This window comes from Anas acuta, chromosome 10 (genome assembly GCF_963932015.1).
Source record: "Anas acuta chromosome 10, bAnaAcu1.1, whole genome shotgun sequence".
Taxonomy (NCBI): domain Eukaryota; kingdom Metazoa; phylum Chordata; class Aves; order Anseriformes; family Anatidae; genus Anas; species Anas acuta.
In genome coordinates, this window is record NC_088988.1 from 12,178,129 (window position 1) to 12,201,065 (window position 22,937).

At 41.1% G+C, this 22,937-nt stretch overlaps 2 protein-coding genes across 12 annotated transcripts in view; one reads left to right on the plus strand and one right to left on the minus strand.

The window, feature by feature from the left end:
- The first annotated feature begins 470 nt into the window (after positions 1 to 470).
- On the plus strand, positions 471 to 19,005 carry KCTD19 (potassium channel tetramerization domain containing 19). 4 transcript variants are annotated; one of them, XR_011100035.1, is made up of 18 exons: positions 471 to 675; positions 2,375 to 2,525; positions 3,133 to 3,324; positions 4,275 to 4,397; positions 4,768 to 4,954; positions 5,855 to 6,015; positions 7,352 to 7,455; positions 8,945 to 9,087; positions 11,095 to 11,178; positions 12,226 to 12,334; positions 13,768 to 14,413; positions 14,554 to 14,616; positions 15,938 to 16,129; positions 17,117 to 17,271; positions 17,490 to 17,591; positions 17,974 to 18,068; positions 18,644 to 18,774; positions 18,879 to 19,005. XR_011100035.1 is itself a non-coding variant. In XM_068693707.1 (17 exons), the coding sequence occupies exons 1-17, from the start codon at positions 583 to 585 to the stop codon at positions 18,370 to 18,372; spliced, it is 2,637 nt and encodes an 878-aa protein (XP_068549808.1). In that variant the 5' UTR covers positions 471 to 582; the 3' UTR covers positions 18,373 to 18,527. The 4 variants fall into 4 exon arrangements, 1 of the variants encoding a protein (XP_068549808.1); XR_011100036.1 differs by having other exon boundaries at positions 18,855 to 18,968; XR_011100037.1 differs by lacking the exon at positions 11,095 to 11,178.
- Positions 18,921 to 22,937, minus strand: part of PLEKHG4 (pleckstrin homology and RhoGEF domain containing G4) — an 82,954-nt gene continuing 78,937 nt past the window's right edge. For 5 of the 8 annotated variants that reach the window (XM_068693698.1, XM_068693697.1, XM_068693699.1 and 2 more), the window contains one exon: positions 18,921 to 22,927. In XM_068693698.1, coding sequence (XP_068549799.1) covers positions 22,599 to 22,927 — 329 coding nt within the window. In that variant the 3' untranslated portion in view covers positions 18,921 to 22,598. The remainder of the gene's footprint in view (positions 22,928 to 22,937) is intronic. The other 3 variants (XM_068693702.1, XR_011100034.1, XM_068693703.1) reach the window with 3 other exon arrangements.

Consider the following 22,937-nt stretch of genomic DNA (forward strand, 5'->3'; position numbering starts at 1 on the left):
AGTTTTCTGCCTGAAATGTAGTTCATTTTATTTGTAAATTTAAAGAAGACGTGTGTTGTATTTCAGTTGTAGACCAGGTTGTTCTAAGGTTTAACTGTATAAAAGCATGCAATTTGTTAACTTTTCACATCCCTCAATCCATATTAACTAAGGAATATGCATGCACAAATGATTAAGAATGTAAAGCCCTTGGGCATTTGCCCCATACTTAATTTTTTGATGAGCTGCTTCAAAACATATGGTGTGGATGCTTCCACAGGAGGGAAATAAAATGCAAAGTCCAATGGAGTTTTAAAATAAAATGGCCTTTTTTTTTCTTTCTTGCAGAATTCACAGGTTCATTCTTGCCTCTTGATATGTTTTCCTTTTCTTTTGAAGGAACCAGAGAATATTATTGAATCTGCAGAAGAAGAGTCAATTAATTTTAATGTTGGTGGCTGGTATTTCTCAATTCCCAAAAGTAAAGTCGCTCAATTTCCTGAATCTCCATTATGGAAAGCAGCTGCTGTACAAGACCAGTCTGAAAATCTAAGATTATTTATTGACCACGATGGTTTTATATTTAGGCACCTTCACTATTACATGCAGACTTCAAAAGTATCTTTTTTCAGCTGTGATGAATTTAATTTATTATATGAGCAAGCATTAATTTTTCAGCTGACACCTCTAGTACAGGTAAAGTGGGGAATTCTATGTAGTTCTTCTTTCTCTCTCTCTCTCTATATATATATATATATATATTTGTTATTCTTTGATAATACTCACTGTAAAAGGATGTCAATGATACTTTACATGTATGATTTTAACAATGTTTGCAGTAGTTATCCAAACAAGTAGTTTTGGCATTCAATTTGTCTGTCATGGACAGTGAATATGGACAATGTTCCACATTTGATGCTTGACCTTTCTGTCAGGGCTCATTCAACTGTTATTACTTGTTTATTTGCTAAAATTAAAGCAAGCAGAGGCTTTTATCCACCGACAGCTATGCTCAGCATTTTATAACAATTATATTGACCAGTCTTGTTGAATACGAACCCTCTAATCTGAAAAAAATAAAATAAAAAATAAGTGGGATTACCACCCATTCTGTTGTTCCCTGAAAAGGTTCAGTTTGCCAGAAAAGAAATTCATCCCAGTAGGACGTCACTGAATTCATTGTTCAAACAGGGAAATAATACTTCTTCCTCTCCTCCTATTCTGTAGTTGCATAAATAGACATATTAAATGGAGACCTTTAATATTTAATTTACTGCTTATCTACAAGAATTATGTATTGAAATTGAATTGTGATTTTGAATTGTATCAGTGAAGGCTGAGTCCATACTTCCTGCATGGATGAACTGTGCATTTTCATGTGTTAGTATTTGCATTTCCTCTAAGTTTAAACTCTGAATTTCTTTTATTTTTTTTCCTTTTTTTTTTTTTTTTTGTACTATTTATCAAGTTCTCTCAAAAATACTATAATGTTTAACATTTTTAGCCCAAAATGTTAGCATTTTGGGTTTAACATTAACATTTTTGGATTTTTTTTTTTATTTTTTTTTTTAGGACCGTATTTAAAGATGTAACATCTCCAAATAGGTTGGGAGAGGAAGACCACCAAACCTCAGTAGTCTGTTGTGTTAACAAACAGTACACAATCACATATTTAACATGGAGCTACTGTGGTATGGCCAGGAACACACTTCACTGAACTAGAATTCTTGAAGTTTCTGGCTTTTAAGTGATTGTCAGTGCAACCTTATTAATTTCATGAAGGTATATTACATCTGTGCTTTAGTAATCGTAACTGTAGCTCTAAATTTACTTCGTATTTAATAGCCTACAAAAGTATGTGTAACCATTTGTTCCAGGTTTAAAATAATTTATCATTCCATAAAAGATTAGGAAAATAGACTGTTAACAATTACTATAATTGAGCCAAACATCAACCCCCTCTTAGAATCATTGCATTCCTTCAGCTTATGGTAAAGATGTTATTTAAAAAGAGTTCACTGTTGTGTTTTTGGCTTTTTCTGTTGTGTACCTTTACACATGTAATGTTCTGTCTTGAATTCCAGAGCCAGAATACAAAGAAATACCATCAGAACTCAAATGCTGCAAAAAGAATTGGCTTTTTTTGAATATAAAAATTATTTATATTACACATGCAATATTCCTCACACATTCATTCCAGGTACTTTTAGGTATCTAAAAATCAGGAATCAAATGTATGCTTATTCTTGTCCATGTACCATATTCCATGACATATGGATGTCAACTATGGCATGGCAGCATGGATTAAGTTCTTTCCCATGTCTACTTTTTTTTTTTTTTGGTTAATTATTTGAGTTGAAATACTAAACAGAAAAAAATGTATGTATTTTAACAGATCTTAGATAATTCGAAGGAGGAGAAACATGATTTATGTGTCCGACCTGCCGATATACCAGTAGCTCAAAGAACATCTCCGAGTTACTGGAGAACGCGAAAAAGTACCAGCAAGCCCTCAGAGGTTTCTCCCAAAATAAAAGCATTCACAGGTAAGTGTTCCAGACCCTTTTCCAGGGTTCTGTCAAGTGCAGCGAGTGCTTTTATCACTCAGATGCCTTGGCAGGGTTACCTCTAGTTGTAGATGTGTGCTTGCATTTGGACCAGTTCAGAATTTTTGGTTACAGAAACACTAGAAGGATTTAAATTTCTTGCCCTATTTTTGTGCATCATTTTCCAGATGTTTGATCACATCTTGATCATATCACTCTTGATAGGGTGTTTTCATCTTCAATGGCTCTTTCTCACGCTTTGTGCAGGAAATTTCATATTTGGGGCTTGATAATTCTTTTGCATCCTTAGGATTGTCCATAAACTGTTAGTTTGTTGCAAGCCAGGAACATTTTAGAGTTTTGAAAAGGTTTTCTTGTCATCTTTTCTTCTGTATTCATCATTATTTAAACAAATAAGAAACACCACACAAATATTTTATTGACTTGTGCTGGGCTAGCACGTAGCTATAACACTATTTTGGGGGGAATGTTAAGTGTTGCACAAAGTTAATGCACTTTTATTAACTTTGCTGTACTAGAGCCAGGTCATTTGAATTCCATTTTTCTTTATTTATCTATTGATTTTTCTGCAACTTTCTTTGCCTAGGTTTACATGAAAGTGCTCCCCTAGGGCTAGTGGATACACCTTTACTTGATACAGAAGAAGAAGTGAATTACTGTTTTTTGCCACTAGATTTAGTGAGAAAATATCCTGTGCTAGTTAATGATGACAATTTGCTGTGGCTGCTTGAGAATGCAGTCCTGATTGAATGTGGATGCAGTGAGTTCCGTTTCATAGGTAACTATTCTTTTTTAAATTATTATTATGACATGTCTAAATCATTTTAATTAAACTATTTCTATCCATCTTCAATAATACTTCTTTAAAAATCAGAATATTTTATTTTTTCTTCTTTTTTTTCTTCTTTTTTTTTTTTTTCTTTTTGGTTTAGTTTTACTGCTCTGTTTACAACTAACAAGCAAAGCATCTACCAAGTGGCTTCCAGAGTACATGTACCTAAAACTACCTACTTATGGTCCTACTTATTTGTCTTTACTAATCCAATGGTTTTCTGAACTGAAATGTATTAATGGCATCAAGGACCAGAACTGCTGTTTACAACCGGTAATTAAGAAAGATAAAACTTAACGTAGTGACTCTAAATGTTCACCCACTCTTGTATCTTTTTTGCTAGCAAAAAAAAAAAAGTCATTTGTTCATGAAATAGTACTCCACTTTCAAAAAAAGACAAGTGCATCTCAGAAGTATGAAAGAACCACATAAATCCTCCATCAGAAAAGTATTTCATCCTCAGAGGGCTCAGTCAAGATGAGAAAAGAAATTGCTGGAGCTTTGCTCTGCTAGTCCTATGGATAAATTCTGATGTTAGCATATGGGAAAACACGTTTAAGTACACATTGGGAGGGGGCTGTGCCCAGGGAAAAGAATCAGCCAAACAAACAGGAAACCTCTTACAGGAATTTCTTAGGCTGCTCTGATAAACAAAGCGAGCCTGATTCTGTGCTTCCCTGTCATTTATGCTGTATCAGGTCTCCTCCAGCACAAACCTAGTTTTCAGGATTTTGTTTCAAAGGCAGTATTTCCTGGTGCAGATTTATTTTCTGCTGCATGTATGTCTAAGTGTGAATAGTAACACCAAGGGAAGTTGCAAGAAACTGTTTTTGCTAGATCTGAGCACTGGACAGCGGACACCAACACACTTCCAATATTTTATTTTTATTTTCAAGTTAACTTTCTCCGCTCAGAGAAGCTCTTGTTGCCCGATGACTTCTCCAACATCGATGTCTTGGAGGAAGAAGTTTTACTTCTGGGAATTCCTGAACTTATAGATGCTTTGAGGATCTATAGAGGTACTATAGCACATTATCCATAGAGGTAACATGATGCACATTGGAACAGGCTGCTCAGGGGCTTTGGAGTCTCCTTCCTTGGAGATCTCAGAAGATATTCTGATGTGTCCCTGGGCACCGTAGAGGTGCACCCAGGAGGAAGGATCTCCTTCCAGGCTAAATTCTGTGCTTCTGTGGTGGCTTGCTGTTGGACCTATTGCCACCATTCCTGTTCCAAACATCCCATTTCACAACGATAACCTTAAATCCACCACATACATGGAAGAAAATCCAGTGAAGTCGCCTTAGGAAGGGTGGGAAATAGGGTTGCAATTATCAATCAGTGCCTGATTGGGACCTGACACCCCTCGTGCATCTCCTTGTTTGGCAGGCAGCGGCGCGGCGGGGAGAGGTGCTGGAAGGCGGCGGGGCGCGGTGGGGCGGCGGGTGCCCCTCTTCTGCCTGGCGCTGGGGCTGCTGTCGCGATATCCCGACTCAGTCCTCGGACAGCTCCGCATGAGCGGCGACAGGCGGCGGCTCCACATCTGCGGCACCGGCAGCCTCTTCCAGCACGCCAGGTAGGCGGCAGGCAGCCCCCCGGGGGTCGCCCCGGCGCTGGGGGAGCGCTGAGCATCTTTGGAGCCAAAACCGGGTGCTCTTCCCATGAGTCCGACCTTTGGAAATCACAGTGATCATTAACTCAGCTCGCACATAACTGCAATTACAGGAGCAATCATGTCCTTCTGTTATATTGCAGGCTGATAAGCCTCAAATTTCAAAGTGATACGGGGATTTTTTTATTATCATCATTTATTTTCAGGCGATAACATCCCTAAAACTTAATATTATTAGTTATTTTTAAGTGATAACACGTTCTTAACACATACTATTCCTTGTAGGGAATTTTCAAAAGCACCTCAATGGCTATGGGTACAGGGTTTTTGTTTGTTTGTTTGTTTTTTGTTTGTTTGTTTTTTGATTTTTTTTTTTTTTTTTTTTTGAAAGTCACAGAAAAGTTGTACCACTTTGCCCATTCCAACAAAGAATGTAGATGTCTGGATACTACATTTGAAATCTCCATGCTGGTAGCACTCTTGCTTAGACAATGTAGCACAAACACACACTACCCCTAAAATCTAAAGGCTCACAGAAAGGTGACAGGAAGATAAAACACATAATCAGCTCATCTCTGCCCCTAGCATTTGTGTGCACTTGCTGTTGTCACTGGTTAATGATGCAGTGTAGGAGAAATAACATATTAAAACCTTTAATCAAAGCCATATCAGATCATTATTTGATGGCTCCAGATCTACTATGGATTGTTCAGGGCTCTCAATTCATGAAAAAAAAAAGTTACAAGATCAGTAGGTGTAAAAAACATTTAGGAAAATTTGTATTTACTGACTTTTACTCAATAAAAATAAGTAGTAGAAATATAAAAATAAAAAGAAAATGTGATTTCTACTTCTTTTGGATAGAAATTGGTTGGGAACTTGCCAACTTCCTCTCACTGAAAATATTTCTGAAATCCAAGAGCTCTGTGCTTATTTGGACAAAATGGACAGCACATATGAGCCAATGAAAGATGCTTTAAAATGCTATCTGAAGCAACAGATGCCATCAGGGAGCAGAGATTACAGTAAGTCAAGATTTTTTTCACAAAGTCTTAAAGTCTTTTGTTTTAGAGCAGACTGAGGATTATTGCCTGGATGCAATTAATCAGTCAATAATCCTTTCCTCCTGGCTCAAACTTCAGCTTGTAGGATTCTAAATGTACTTGCTGTGGTTTATTTGGAAGTTTGACTTATGTGGTAGCAGTGACCTTACTTCCAGCTTACTCCACTGTCAGGGCCCTCTGTTTTCCTGTAGGGGTTGTTTGTCCTGCCAGTTTTGAGCCATCAGCAATTTTCACCAGACCAAGGTGACAGGGCTGATGTTTGACATTCCTCCCTGCCCTTCCATGCAGAAGTCCCACTGCAGTAGCTGTACAAGACAAGCATGTTCTAGTTTGTTCATTGTTTAGAGAACCCTAGAATCTATTTATGTCATTACCTATAGCCCCATATATCATTCCTTGAAGAGTGTGGCTTACTTATATCTTCTGTAAAGGCCTGGGCTCTTGTAAGAAATAAAATTCTCCATGTTGGAGCCCTTTTCAAAGTTTTTTATTATTATTATTCATCTGTTTTTAACTATTCCATTTGAATGCAAAGATTTTGATTTTTCCTAAAGCAGAGAGTCACGGGAATTACTAACTAAAACAATAAGATGAACTATATTGGTAAGGATTTCAACAGGAGCTTTCCCACATCTTTGTTTCCACACTAAGGTGGGATGTGGTCTGATCCCAAACTGAAATGTATCCAAAGCTGTTGGGTTATATCTGCCCTCTGCATATACAAGCTGTTTGAGGTTTGCACCTGCCATGATAACATCATCTTCAAAGAAAATAAGGAGTGAGGCTCCTTGCCAAGATGGGCAAGGCTCTGGTATTCCAGCTTGCCCTGGCTTTCCACTAGCTTTACACTTGCTGACAAGCTGAGTTTTCACTTTCAAAGACCTTTCATTTTTTTTCATTTGTTCCCAGTAATCTGGAAATAATTCATTACTTTCCATGACAATGTAAGAGTGTACTTAGGCTCACCTACCTTAGGTGATAAAACTGTGGAGTTATTGAGACTATGCTAATGTATAGATGAGAGGTGGTTTGGTTGCAGCGTGGATGGACCAAATTGTCCACTATTCTGACATTACAACCTCACCTGTCCTTGTGGTTGTGTATGAGCAAAGAAACACGAGAGTTCCAGCTCTGTGTTCAGAGTGTGCTCTATTACTTTACTATTTCAGATAATTCTTGCTTTTTACATTGTTTTGATGCAAAATCCATTATTTTTTTAATTATTTTGTTATAGATCTAAAGTTACTGCTGACAGTTATTTTAGTTGTCACCTTTCCATTTGTTACTCCATCTCTAGATGCAGACTGGACGGCAGAAGTGTCAGCATGCTCACTGCATCAGATTGTGAAAGTTTATGTAGGAAGTAACTGGTATGAAACTTACTTACAGACACTACTGAAGGTATGGATAATTAATTGTCTTTTGTTGGCTTAGCATGACCCTTCCTGAGGCAGATTCTGTAATCCTACAGAGCATAATCTAAATTTCTAATAGTAAGAATTATTAGAATGGTTTTGCCCCAGGTGTTATGTTAAGTGGAATATGTTCAAGTACCTAAGGGAAATAAATCTTGACTTCCTAAGAAAGTGCTTTCTGGGCTAGTAATATAAGTAGTTGGGCCATTAAGATAAGTAGGCTTGATGGAACTGGTTTAATTCTTTTACTGAGAAAAGATATCCAAAAAGGATTTTTCCTTCCCTCTATAACTTGCACAGGAAATCTTCAAGAACAAAGTGAAAAATAGCAGAGCCTTGACTGTATTGCTTAACTTTATGCATGAACTTAAACCCACTGAACTGAAGTTTAGTGAGTTAAATAAAATCTCATAGGAAATTGCTTTGAATTAGCATGGAGTTAAGAACATATTGATAATCAGGTGCAAATACTTGACATGCTTTGCTGCATTTATTGGAGCTCATAGGAGTGCACCATCTGGTTTCTTCTGAAATTCAACCCAGATGTGGCTCTGGGGAGGGCTTCCTCCAGGAGTCTTTCCTGGGCTGTATGGGCACAGCTATAGGACCTTGGCTGCCCCGTCCTCCTCCTCCTCTGTGTTTTGTGCTTTCAGTTGCCGTACTGCATTTTCATGCCACATCCCTTCATGCTATTTTAGATACTTCAAAACTGTGTGTGTGTGTTTCAGCTTCATTGTGTCCACTACCACTGGGCAGGTTTACAGTTTCAGGTGCAGGTTGGATTCCAGGGCTCCTTCTACATCCTAACGTGCATGTTAATATGAAGTAAAGAGCATGCTTGAAGAGAGGCACTTTTTTGCATTGCCTTGTGGGCTCTTCAGAGCTCATCTGTTGTACAGCTGATATCCCATCACTGGTGCCAAGCAGAAGACAGCCCCAATCCTTTACCAGAAGAGCCCCACAGTCCTTTACAATAAAAGCTGTGGCATATGTAGCCAGCTTGAATTTAGTCTATGTGTAGTTTCTAAGGGCCATGTGATATTTGTTTCTACATCTGAAAACCAACACGGGCTTCAGGTTGTTCATTAGGAGGTAGACTTTCTGCACAGCTTTGGATAGTCTGGTGCATAGCCTAGCATACTCCAGACAATGACTCTAGTACTTTGTAATAAATAATTTTTTCCCCTTTCAAACTTTCTATACAACTTTTTACACAGAATTTGTGAAGCTACAAATACTTAAGAAGAAGATGGTACTATACGCATAGCAGGATTAATGTGCTTAGTCTGGAACAGATTCCACTTATTATAGTACAGTCGCCCCTCTTGATAACAAAATTAATGCGATGACCTAGAATTACTTTCCTACATTTAGTATTATGTAAGTTGAAGAATTGCTTTCATAACAAGAAGAGACATCTTCTTAGTCTGAGAAAATGTTGTTTCAACGGTCTTAATGTATTTTTGTTTCTGTAGTACCCAGAGCTGCTGTCAAATGACAAAAAAGTCTGCTGGATCACCTATGGTCAAAGTCTTCTAATCCATGGAGATGGACAAATGTTTCGGCACGTTCTCAACTTTCTAAGACTTGGGAAATTATTTTTGCCAACAGAATTTAAGTAAGTAGGGCGAATTTGCATGTTTCTTTTATATTAGATAATTATAAGGGAAATAAGCATGGACAACTGTTTTCTGATTTTCATAGAAATAACTGTCCAAAGGAATTAAGAATTTTGATTTTAGTCCTAAACCATTCTATCTAAACATGAATTGTTGGGATTTAGAGATTTTGGTGAGATAAGTATACCTTTATTTTAATGATTGGTACACTAGATACTTGTACTGCAGGGTACATCAAAGATTTGTGTACTGTGTGCAAGCATTTAACCAAAAACAAAACAAAACAAAACCATTATCATTGCATCCATCTTCAGATTTCTGTGTTTTATTTACAGCAGGGACAGCTAAATCTAGTTTAGTTCAGCTGAAAAATACTGCATCTGCTCCCTCTACTGGTATCTCTGTTCTAATGCTGGAAAATCTCTTCTAAAAAGGTAGTGGCATGAGTGCAGGATCACAGGGCTCCTGTGATCGCCTCCCTCTTCCCATCTGTTAAGATTCTAAACTTTGTTAAACATCAGACATTGTGATGGCTTAAACCCCCTGCCTACTAAGGCTGTTCCTACAGCCTTTAGTTGGACTTGATGATCCTTAAGGGTCCCTTCCAACTCAGGATATTCTATGATTCTACAGCATGCTTCACTTGCCCAGCCCTGACCTTTTGGCTTCTTGTAGCAATTTCTCTGGGACTGATGCTTCTGCTGCTGCTACCTGCATTGCGATTTTTGCCTTTAGTGATGAAAGTCTGTGTGGCATCACATCCTTTGGTCTCTGCAGTCCTTAAAGCCCTTGTTTGCTGGATTGATCCTAGTAGGCAGACTCTTTTCTGTACTGATCATGTTTTTTTATCTCACCAGCTGATGTGGTCATTTTTAGCACACTTAGCTGTTGCCATGAAGAGTATACATTTTCATTCTTTCCTCCAAAGACAACAGAATTGCTACACTATGTCTTCTTTGGAATATTAATCACTGTTTGCCTTCATGACTAACATCAAAGGCACAGGAAGTCAGATGTCAAACATTACAGTTATATCTATACAAGCAAACTAAATATATCTGGGAATGTTTCTGGTCACTGAGGCCAGCTGCATTTCTGCTGGTGACATGCCTTAACCTCCCCGAGCTGGTGGCTTCACTCCTGTCCAGTGCGAACAGTCCCAGGAACATCCAATTGGCCAAACCATGCCTGGGAATGGCTGGAGAGACACTAAATTGGGTTAGACCAAGAGCAATGCTAACAGCTTAGTAGCATGTTCTAGGGCTAAGAGTATTTCAGGAATGCTAGATTTCCTAGAAGCCTTCAAACCTGTGAACCCTCATTATGGGATTCTCTAAGGAAAATGCCAGGGTGAATTTTCAACACGAGAAAGCGTCATGAGCATCACAGAGCAGAGCAGGACTCCTGCTTCTCAAAATCAGGTTTCTGTCATCCATACCCATGGTTAATTACAGAAACAAAAAGGGGGGGAAAAAAAAAAAAGAGGGGACAGACCTGCTTAGCTAGTAAGGGGTCAATAGCTTGAAAAAGTTTTGAAGATAACAAGCCTGACAAAAAAACAGAGAGATACTGCTGAATGAATCTGGTTTAGGAGCTTATTTATTTTGGTTGCACCTTTTTAAAAGAGCCCTCTAAATTCGGATTGCTGATATAAAATTCAGATTCCGTAGAAGTCAATGGTAGTTAATGATAAAATTTCTATGACTTTCAATAGCACTGGATTTTTTTCTTTGTTGCTTGGATGTTTGGTCTGAAACATTTAACAAAAACACTAACAAAAAACAAAACAAACAAACAAAAAAACACCTTGGTTTGGGTGCTTTTTGATATTTAAAATGATTAAAAGGCTATTTGTCCATACGTTAAAAGAAAAATCACTTATGTGAGTGCATTTTAGTTTGTGCACTGAGTGTCTAAGCTTCCAGAATATATATATAACTGGGTAAAATAATCCGTTAAGCTTGAATTCTAGTGATTTTACAGTTAAGTTAATTTACAACTTACAGAGAATGGCCTCTATTTTGTCAAGAAGCAGAGGAGTACCAGATCCCTTCTCTTTTAGAAGCACTTTATCACTGTGATGCGTACAGGTAGATAAACATTTTCTTCTTTCTTTTTCTTTTCTGTAGTATAATGCCCTTTCATCAGACCTAAAAGTATTTGTCCTTCCATGAAAGGAACACAACTTTGTCATTTCCTTTTGAAATATAGCCAGTGGAGGATGAGCAATTGTATTTCCTTTTAGGCCATATTTTTTCCCGATGAGTTATTTGGATACAGGAACAGTAACAGAAGAGTCATCAGTCAGCTCAGGGCTCAGCCCTGGCTTTGTCAAGCCTCAGCTGCTTTCTGGAGACCTACTGGAGGATTTTCTCCAACCATGTTGTGGAGAAATCTGCAAATTGTAAATCTGCAAACCCATTTGCTAGTAGTTTCTTTTCTTCTGTGCTCTTTCAGGAGCCAGATTGGTCCATAGACTTCATTGCTAGAGTATCAGTCAGCTCGATAGGCAATCTTCTCAAATCTGTGTCTGTAGGCAGAGAGAGTCAGCTACTCTGTGCTTCCAGAGGTGTTTCACCTTTTCAAAGACAGACGTGCAACTCAGGCAGTCACTGTCAGGAGCTCAGTTTTTTAAGCAGTTTTTTAATCTGGTTTTGATTCCATGAATGTAAGTGATTGTCCTGAATCTGAATAGCTCGCTCCCCAAAGTGTACAAAACATCTTCACAAAAAAAAAAAAAAGAGAGAGAGAGACAAACCCCAAGTCTGGTGTCATATAAACATGGCCTGGGTTGATAAGTAAGGCTTACATAAATCCACTGGTCAAAGCTTTGTGGATGCTGAAACAGAAGAGAAAAAAATATATATCTACTGTGTTTCTGCAGCATTGCATTTCAGAACTTCTCAGCACAGGTGAGCAATGAAGTCTCCTGGTCCTGGGTTGCCTTTGTATTACGCAGTAGTGATAATTGTGAATTCCTTTAATTCCCCAGAAGTTTGAAAATAATTCATAATAAAAATGAATGGGGGATATACAGATCTCCTGATGAGTGGAAGCCCTAGCAGCTCCTTTTGTAGGCGAGTGGGTGTTGCCCCTGGAAAAAAGTTCTATAATAATTGTAAATATTCATTATCTAGGTTGTGGATCCAAAGCAAGGAATTGCACAATGAAGGTTCTTTTCCATGTAGAAGATTAGATACTGAGTCTTGGAATAAGGAACATGAGTTCAGCAAAGACCCAGAAGAGGTAAGGCTTGTTTTTCAGAATATGTTGCCATAAAGCCTTTTTAAATGCAACTTGAACTAGAAAGGTGACAAATTTAAATTCTTCACTACTTAAAAAAGAAAGGTTTTGAGCATCAAGGGAGAGTGGAGAACAGCATTAGGCATTCTGCTTGCATATTACAAAAACACAAAACAGCTTCTTCTGTAAAAAGAGAATTTAAATGGACATCCACACTTACTGACTTCAAGTCAGGGTGCTTTAGCGGTGTTCTGGGTGCTACACTTCTATTTCTTTTTATCCAGTGACTGTACTCTCTAAATCAGATAGTCCAAAGCATAAGGACAACAACCTCTTGTCTGTGTTAGCTTGGTCTAAGCACCACAAGGCTACGCTCTTTTAGATTCTTTTTGGTGTTGTGATTTGCTGTCCTGGTTACTTAGTGAGTCCCTACCACCAAGGGTAGGAAATGTTTTCACCCAGACTTCAGTGTGGCTTGCAAACTGTGGCTGGGTCACAGGTTCAGACCTCTGACCAAAGAGGATGTAGAAACAAATCTCCTGCTTCCTCCTAAGTGCTTTAAGGTAGTAAAGAAATGCAGGAAGAGATCACTGCAGCCCTGGAGTTAGCAGGATCCTTGACCTACGTGAGTCAGGCATGAAATGCTAAATGAGCTGGCATTCCCTGGCGTGATTCTGTCATGGATGTGTGGTTCCTATAGGACCAGCAGCCTCGGGTGGGAGCTGCAAGCTGAAGCAGTGCACTCAGGCAGGACAGCATCCTGCAGAAACTTTCTTGTCTGTGAAGTCAGTGGAACGGGTTGAAGTGTTTCCCACTCAAATCTTTGCCTACTTTTAGTTCTTAGCTGGACAACAGCAGCTGAAAGTTGCCCTCAGTCTGCTAAGGAAAGGTGAAAGCAGGTGCTGCCTGTGCAGCATTTACACACCGACACCAAGCTGCTCCACCCTGCAGCTTAATTAACACTGCTGTTCAGGTGGTAGAGCAGTTGAACATCTTTAATTTGCTAAATCATCTTGTGTAGAATGTGCTGCTCTTTGTTCACATAACTGCATTTATCTCAGTTGTAGCAGTAGCAGAAACAGTTCCAATCATTGAATTCAGCAGAACTTGAAGAAACTGAAGTGGCCAAGGCACACAAGCAGGGCCAGCATCTCATTAAGTGATGCAGGACAGCATAGCATTGGTGTTGAATTGTCAGGGCAGTGTTTGGACAGTCTTAAGGCACTGCATCCAGCATAGAAGTGAGAAAATATTTTCCAGAGATTAAGAACTCAGTCCTTAAATTAAATGCTTGTAGTAGAATGAAAAAAAAACCATATCAGTTATTAGGAAAGGCAAGACTTACACTTCCTTCCAAGGAATTAGAAATTCTAACTAGAATTAGAATTTAGAAATTATTTCTAAATTAAAAATAACAACACTTCATTGTATTTTAGGTGTATCCGTATGCAGCTGTGGATTCCAGTAAACACTGCATTAATACATGGAGTAATATAAGAGATCTGACGGGAAAGCAAGATACCAATGGGGAGAAGGCAAAGTGTTCCAAAATGGTATCGCGGGCTAGGGGGACAAAGCGAAAGAATACACTTGGAGAAGACGAAGAATCCTCACACAGTATGGTGAACTCCAGCTTACTTTCGGCAAGCCCTCCAAGGAAGAGAGAAATAAGCAGTTTAACAAAGACAGAAGAAAATAAAGACTCAGCAACTCACATCCAGAAATTACTTTCCCTGGTAAAGGAATGGGACATGGTGAACTCCAAGAGATGTGATTCTCAGCACGTAAAAATATCCGATGGTTGCATCACAGGCAGCGTATCTCAGTACAACACTCCTGAAAACGACAGAGGTGTCAAAGCTTCTATTGCTTGTTCTCCTGGGAAAATAAGCTTTCCAACTCCAGAAAACAGTCCCATTACCCAATGTGAAGCCGGGGCTGAAGGAAAGCAGCTGGACCAATACGTGCTCAAACAGAGTCTGCCAGTTACTCCAAGTGCTGGAACATATAAATTCAGCACCATAAAAACTACTCCCACAATAGGAAAAAATACAGAGAACATAAACAGGGAGCAAGCAGAAGGTAAATGATTACTTTGGGATTGTTTTCAAAAATGAGGGGAGTAATTAACTGAATCACTTGTATATAAATAAGATACTTTGATCGTGCTGCTGAACTTCAGAGTGATGGTCTCAGCCTTTTTCTTGTTCTCCTGCTTGTAGGAAGTTTACCCAGTGAAGTAAGAGACGAGAACTTGCAGATGAAACTCATCCCTATAAAAGGCAGTAAGTTGATTGCCAGCTGCTAAGCAAGGGCCTGGTTATGACTGGTGGATTTTTTTTTATCACTTATCTATGCAGAGTTTGATACTAAAAGCGTGTTTGCCAGAAAGGTGGAGCAGCTTTTTGATCCCCTAGTGTTAATGAATTGTACTTTAACTGTCTCCTTGTTACTCTGCCTTTATAGCTGTGCAAAGAGCAGTGAAGCTGTTTTGATGTGCAGAAGTTATCCATCTGCATTTCTGAGACATTTGGAGTTTATTAATGGTTGGTAATGGCACAAAAATCGGGATCCTAGTTTGATATTGGGACTACAGTGAAAAAGGAGACTTTGTGTCCTTCAGTCCTCTCCTGAGGACATCCTCAGATCCTGAGAATATTTTGAACAGCCTTTTAAATTGTCTTTGCCATTCAGACAGGTTTTGCTAACAGAATCTTTTTTTAGGTATATGTGGTATTTTATTAGTGCTTTTATTGGAGTTGCTGGCAGTGTACAAAGATAGCAATGGTTCAGTCACCAGAGCCTGAAAAAAAAAGAAACCTTAAATGTTTTACAAGGGTTTCAGATGTAGGGTCTAACAACAGATCCATACTACTAGTGTGAATTGAGCTGAATAAAGTCCACTATAACCAGTGAGATCACTGGGCACAGACCAAGTTACAGAAACCTGTAATTTAGCACAAAGGCTGAGTTTATGTTAAACCCAGAAGTTTCCACAGCCGTGTGTAGGAGTTAAAAATGTTTGATAGCCAAGATACTAAATGCAAGCTCAGGAAACCTCAGTGGAAAGTCCCAGTCCAAGACTTCTCCCGTCACCCTAAAAAGGATGTGATTTACCCTGTACCACTTCCACAGTGGGCAACATTGTGAGTTTTCACAGAATTGCTGGCAAAGCAGAATGTATTAATAATGATTGTGGATGTTTTTGTTACTATAGCAGTGCAAGCTGGATTATTATTTTTTCCTATAAAAAAAAAAACCTCTTTTATATCCCTTGAAAGAATCCCGGACTAAATTATGCTTGGGTTTTGTTAAGCAATGTGTAATGGTTACTTTTTCTGAATTTTCCCTGTGAAAGAGGGGAGTAGAGAAAACCTGTAATATTATACTTCAGATTGTAAATTATTTGATGAAAAAGTTGCCATTTTCTGTCTATTGGCATTTCACTTTTCCTGGCAAAACCTCATGACAGAATGAAGACAAAAAAAAGCGCATAACTTAAACGAGATGACAATTTTGCGGTCACACTTACAAAAGAACAAATGTGTTTATCCCAGTACTTCTGCATGGGCTGTGCTATAAAACTCAGCTTGTATTCATTCACAGAAACAATGGACAGCAAACAAAACCCTGTTCTTCTGGAAGATCACAGAAATGTAGGGCTGATTCTTAAAGTTGAACATCCTCCAGTTTTAGGCAGTGATGGCTTTCATACATGCAATGAAGAGAGTGTTGTTTACAGCATTCTGCTGGATGGCACTCAGCTGGGTAATTCAAGCACTCAAGCACTACCCAAAGGTAAGAAAGGATGTTCAAAAGGTAAGAAAAATGATGTTGCTGCAGAGTTTTTAGTATTATCTCTGTCGTGATTCGTTGCCAGTTCTGACTGTCTGAGTACCTAGGGTTATTGCAGCTTAACTACTGCTAAGACTTAATTCTTCAAAGCAGCAGGACAGCAGCTGCCTAACCTTGCAGGTGTCTTAAATATTTCCCAGTGAAGCTCTTTAATGCATTGAATTTGTTAGAGAGCTACAGAACTGGAAAGAATCGGGGAGAAAAAAAAAAGGAGGAAAACCAGTAAACTCATTATCTGATTATCTGGGTGGTTACAGATTGTTCAAGGATATGCAAGAGTGAAAGGCAGCTTCCTAGTCCATTGCATACTTGTTTATTGATGTGAAATACGTATTTTATACATATAAAATACATAATATACACACACACTTTTTTTTTTTTTTTTTTTAATATTGTAGCAGAATAGTGCAGTGACCCTTTTCTGGTGCTGTGTCAGATCCCAGGTACTGATCCCAGGTGTCTCCCGCATTGCTGGGAAAAGGGCTAGACCTTAGGCTTTGGAGATGGGCAGGCACGAGAGCACTGCTGTGTCCTGTCTGGGAAGGTGGTCGGGGTGCTGTGGGGGCCCAGTTCCAGCTGAGACTTCTTGGAGTGTGAGCATGAGTCTTTCTGGTGGGCAGAGTGAGCCCCTGTGATCACCTTGTGGCTCACATGTGCGTATGTAAGCCAATAATGTGTGTGTATAAACACACATGCATTTAAATGTAGCTGAAAAGAAATGAAACAAAGCCCAAGGTGAATGTCCTGAAATCTATATTCAGTTTTTGTTTGGGCAAACCCTTAAGTTGAGCTCAGGTTTGAAAACTGGCCGTTTCTATTGCATTAAAACCTTGGACAGGAAAGGCGTTAAAGAAGCCAAAGGCTGGATGACTGAAATGCTGAATGCTGTAACCACATCCTTTTTTGTGTTCTTTGAACTGTTTCTTGTAGACATCGTTTTTCTTCGCTTTTCTCTCTCGCGTGAGGAGATATTCTATGCCAGGAAGTGCCACTTTTTCCTGACTGATGTCATCCTGGACTCCATAAGGCAGAAGGATCCCAAGGAAATCACAGCCAAGATCATGACCCTTGTGAACAGGCTTTGGGTAGGTACAAGGTCATGGCAATTTGGCTGAGTTGTTGTTTCTCAGCTTCCCCAGGCCACCGATGGGTGGCAGGGCATAAAAACTTGCGCTCTTCAACAGAGTGAGATGGAGCATTTAGCAGCTTGCCTGCTGAGAAGTTTCAACAAGGATAATTAATTCTCCTTATTAAGCAAGAGCCCCTGCTTGCTGGAATGACGATGTCACGTTCTGTGTTTTAGACCCAGCAGCTCACACCCAAGGAGTTTGTCGCTGATTTACTGAACACGGAGCATTTTAAACGGGACAGAAAGATTCGTGAAGAGCTACTGCAGTGGGTGGAAGTAAGTAGCATTCGCCACCAGGTGATGCTGTAGGGCTGAGAGTTTTTGTGCACGTGTGAGTGTGTGTTGAGGGGGTGTCTTTTTTATTATTATTATTACTGTTGGCATTCAGCTTAAGCTGGTTCTCTCGTCCCAGCTGCTTGCAAATGAATTACGGGGAATAATGTGTTGCAAAATGATTTTTCCAGCACGTTAATTGACTAGTGTAATGTCTAGCCTTAATAAAAGTTTAAAACTGTGCCGCTAATTTCTAAGAGTGTCCACAAAAAGTAGGTGGAAGACTTCTAGGATGGTTAAGAAATATGCAGCAAGGAATCAGTGATGCTGCTGTTCTGCAGTCAGCAGGGGATTTAACGGTGACCTTGTTTTTGTGCCTTTTCAGTTTACCTTGCCATTTGCGTGGAAGTACAGCCGCTGCCTCGATTTACTGATAGAGAGAGGGCTTGCTAGATCCGTCTCATACTTTGCCTTGGAAATGTAAGTTTACAGACTCTTAATAAAGTTTTTTGAAATGTTTTCATTGTGGTGTGTGAGAGGGATAAACATCTCATCTGAGCTTTTTTGTTTTTTTTTGAACAGTACCTTCATTTAGTTAAGAATCTTTGTCAGCTGTCAGCTTTAGGGGGCAAAGTAGCTATCTTATGTGCTACCACTTACTGGTCATGAGTTAGGTTTATTTACCAGAAAAAAAAAAGAAAAGAAAAAAAACCACCACCTACTGTTGCTGTGTTTTTGTCTGCCTAGATGGCCATGCATGTTTTCCGTGACACTGTTCCCCTAACTCCTGCCTGGGGATGAATAGAAGCTCTCACTCAGGTGACTCCCTGGCACCCTGAATTAGAAAATGCTGGGACAGGAGCTGGGTAAAAACTTGCCCCTGCCCTGTGGCTTTAGTTACTGAAAATGAGTAAGAGAACCCACTCTTTCTGCTAACACCTTTGTTATTATCTATTTATATATTTTTTTAATTATTTTTTTTTGGGGGGGGGGGGGAGAGGTGGGGGAAATATTAACCTCAGTTCTCCAGCAGTTACTTCGTGTTTCCATTTAAGCACTTTGTGCAGACACAGCACTTTGCTATTCCTGCTCTAAAATCTCTGCAGTTCTGCAGAGCAGAGCTGACGCTGTTCTCACCCTGTGAACTAGAGCAAGTAAACATCACTTCCATCCATCTAACAACTCGGTAAGGAAACGTTATTTCAATCTTACACCAGCATTTTGAGAGGGCATTTAGATGCCCTGGGGACAACTGCTTTTCTCAAGGCACACCTCTTTCCTCTTCTGCAGCCCAGGTTCCCACACTGAAATCAACATACCATGCAAACAAGATTCATATAAAGAAAATAACCTTTATTAGACAAATCAATCAAACCCTGAAAAAACAGCATCAGGTAAACATTAAAGTTTTTTTTTTCCAGCAACGTAAAAACCTTTTGAGAAATTGAGAAAATTTCATGTTCCTTTTGTCGCATTAGTAACTTCTTTCCCTCTTGTGACATGAGCTATTACTGTCTTGGCAGCCCAAAATCTTGCATTAACTTACTAATTTTAAAATAGTAACTTCTAAAATCTTCCCTGTGCAACTGTTTCCCACACAATTTTGTACAAAGGTGTCAACTGTGCTCTATTTGCTGTCTAAAAAAAGAACAAGTTTTAAAAAACATTCGGCTTATTAAACAAGTGTTTTATGTACAGTACAGGAATTTCCAGACTTGAATGAACATAGTTTATACGTGGAGGGTAACTCACGTGGCTATGAGGGTTTACATCTGAGACTACAGCAATGCACTGCGGGGACCAAGCAGCTTCTCCACCCCAGCAGCAGCTACGGGTGAAACTGCAGTTGAATAAATTCCTGCTCCATAAAGGCCAAATGTGACACCGCTTCTCTCACGTCTGAGGGATGCTGATTTACAGCACTTCACAAACCAGGAGGAAGCAGGAGCTTGGCAGTAAGTAACTGCAGCTTTCAAAAAAACGCTGATCTTCAACCTTCCTCCAAGAGCACCAAGACGGCATCACAGCCCTGCAGGGAGCTTTGATGTTACTCTGCATTAACAGGCACCTTTGGGACGCAGGACACAGCTGTCCTGCAGTTACGTTGTCCTACTTCAGACATCACGCATTTAAGGTCGAGCATTGCACTAAACCTAGATACTCAGAAGCTGTTGTCTCAGATGCCACCACCACCCAAACCTCCTCAAACAAGCAACGCTGAATGGACCAAGAGTAAGGACCTGGAGAGGGGCTAGGTCAGCAGCAAAGCAAGCGGCCAGTCCCCAGCACCCCAAAACCTGGGGCACAGCCTGGCCCCTGGGACAAGGCACGCTGCAGGCTGAACTTGTCATTCACCTCGTGTGGCTGGAATCTGCCTGTGGGGGCTGAGTGGCACAAACCAGGAGGAGAGGACCTTGGAATAGGGGAGCTGTGTCCTCCTCACCCACCTGCTACGCTCCCTGCTCTGCTTTGGTCTCCACATGCTGCCACCGGGGGACCTGGCCCCTCTCCTGAGGAACACTCCTGAGGTCACGCATGAGAACAGCGGCTGAGCTGGCAGATGGTTAGCGCGGCAGTCGCACAGGGAGACCGAAGAGTCAGCAAGAGCTGGGAGATGGTTAAGACAGAGAGAAGCTCAGCACTGAGGCACTGGGAGAATCGTGGGAAGAAACAATTCACTGTAACAATGGAATTGCTTTTATTAAAACAGAAGTGTTAAGCCAAGAAAATAAATTATTGCTATGATAGACATATTTAGAACATAAGGAAGGACGTTAATCTTGAGCTCCAGGTCAATATAACCCTGAAACAGGAAGTTACACTACTTTTCTTAAATACCTTGGTTTCTCTTCTTGCCCTTCCAAAAACTTTATAAAATGTGCAGCTTAGAGAACAAACAGTAACAGAGTCACTTGTAACAAAAAAAAAAAAAATCTGTACAGCACATAGCTTTAAAAATAATACATTTTTTTCAAACAGCTATGTTACTTATTACTCATAAATATAGGGCTAACAAATTTTGAATGCCCAAGGTCCCATCCAACACCAAAGCTATTAAGCGTAGTTGACAGAAACCTTCTCGGGACTTCCCCCCAGCCAGAAGTCAGGTTTTGGACTGTCTGAAAGAGCCTGATTATGTGTAAAAGTATCTTCACGGATGAAGACTGTCTCCTTCTGCTGGTCAGAGGCCTGGGGTCTTCAGTGAGTTTGAAATGGCAATCAAACCTGGAACACAGCACCGTGCAGTGGGTTAGACTGGCTGCACTCCCATAACACGGCAGGATCTGCAGGTCCCTCTGTCCTGGCCAGCAGTGATTTTGCAAAATACTACAAAACCACGGTTTGTCAGAGCTGCATTTTGGTGGCGAAAGAACGTTTTTACTAGAAGAGCCTCGCAGGAGGAACGAGGCACTTCCCCCAGGCTAAAAGCTGCCTCTGGCTCAGGACTCACCCAAAGGCTACCTGCTGCTGCCAGAGCAGCCGTGGGGCAGCAACGCCCCTGCAGCTGTGACCATTTACAGAAGGGCCTGTCTGTGACCTGTCCCAAGAAGGAGCTCAGGATCCCAAATTTGAACCATGGCTGCTGGGTTTGGTTAGCTCAGTATGACCTCCGGTACCTGCAGATCACAAGCCCAGGCCCTTCATGCTATCTATCAGCCTGTGCCTTGACTACCCGAGCCCCTATCCTGTCTGTCTCACACTCACAGCCCTTTGTTCCCAGAAAAAAGGGAGCCCAGTCCTAAGGACTGGAATCCTTGGGTGAGGAAAGAGGCAAAAGCTGAGCCTGACAGAGCCTGGCTTGTGTGAAGCATAGTAAGCCTTTACAAGGGCCTGCCACCCTGCTTGGCTGCCTGGCTTGTCAGGGCTCAGCTCTCCTCAGACAGATCTCCAGCGAGCTTCCTCACACATCTTCTGGACCTTCTGGCCAACTTCCAGAAATACTTCCTCCAGAAGTAACACCTGGCAGCTCCCTCAGGACTTCCTGACCATAACCTAGCAGGTTCCTTTGCTTGGTGATGTGTACAGATTCCTTGGGAGGTTCAAAGGAACCTGCGGAATAAATCCAGCTTGGGGAGAATACCATGGATTCCCCAGGGCAGCTCAGAGGGACTAACAAACAGCAGGATTTCGGCAAATAGCCACAAGAAACAGATTAGTGGTTAGACAGCTGGGTAGCATTCAGAGCAAAGCTCATCTGAACACTGACACATGGACTAGGTGGTGCACAAGCCTCTACTACCTGAAAACCATTTTTGCTTGTTTTGTTTCTCCTCCTCCAAACCAGAGAGGCATCCGACCTGTTATTTAAGGCGCTGGCTGCGGGAGCTGGTTGTCTAAAACCAGATCAGAGCCACTGACACCGGTCAGGAATGCGTGTGGGAGACTTCTCATAGAGAAATGGGGGTGAGGTCCTCCTGACTCAGAGCTACTGCCAAGCCTGACCAGCACTCAGAGCTGCTGGAAAATCCCCTTCAGGGGCTACTTACAACAACTCCACTTCCTTAGGCCGTATACGTGTGCAGAGGGGATCACACTATTGTCGAGGGACTTATGGTGACCTGGCCTGCTTTCTGCAGAGGAGAGAAGCCAGCATTAGTACAGGGTTAGAGGACAACAGCATCAGGACACAAGCTAGTGGGAAGGGAAGTGGCTGAGAACCCTCAGGAACGTAAGAGGAGAAACAAATGACATCTGAGAGCAACAGGCTCCCGTTCTTCCCTCCGTCCCATCTCATTGCTCCCCACGAAAGGTCCAAGCCTCCCCAGAAAGGAGCTTAGCAGCATCTGCGGCAGAGCTCCAGCTGCTCATCCCCAGGAGGTTAAGCGTGTACCCCAGCCCATGGCAGCACGAAAGCCTCTGTGTGCACAGCATCCCCTCCCGATGCAGCCTCCAGCCCCGCGTGTCCTTTCCAGTGCATCTCCTCAGGGATCCCGGTCACGAAGGGGAGGCTCTCGCAACGCAGGGGCTTTGGCCTGCCCCCAAATAGGTGAGTCTCTGCGAGAGGAAACATCACTTCCCCACAGCGACTCCTAGCCCAAAAGCAGCATCTTCAGTCCCCGCGTGAGAGGCAGTGGCTTGAACCGAGGAGGCAGTGGTAGTGACAGGCAGAGTGAAGAGAGCGTTTTGGCTGCTTGCACTTACTGCAGAAATGTACTGGCTGTTCGCGAACCGGGGTTTCTCCTCCATCGCAGAGCTGTGTTGTGAGCCCAGGGGCATGTAGGTGGGTGAGCCCATGTCTTCACAGAAGCTTTCTTGTGGGATGCTGGAGACACAGCCACTGTCGGAGCCGCTGGAGCCACTGCCTGACATGCAGTGCGATGACTCGGAGCTCTCTGTTGCTGGGGGAAG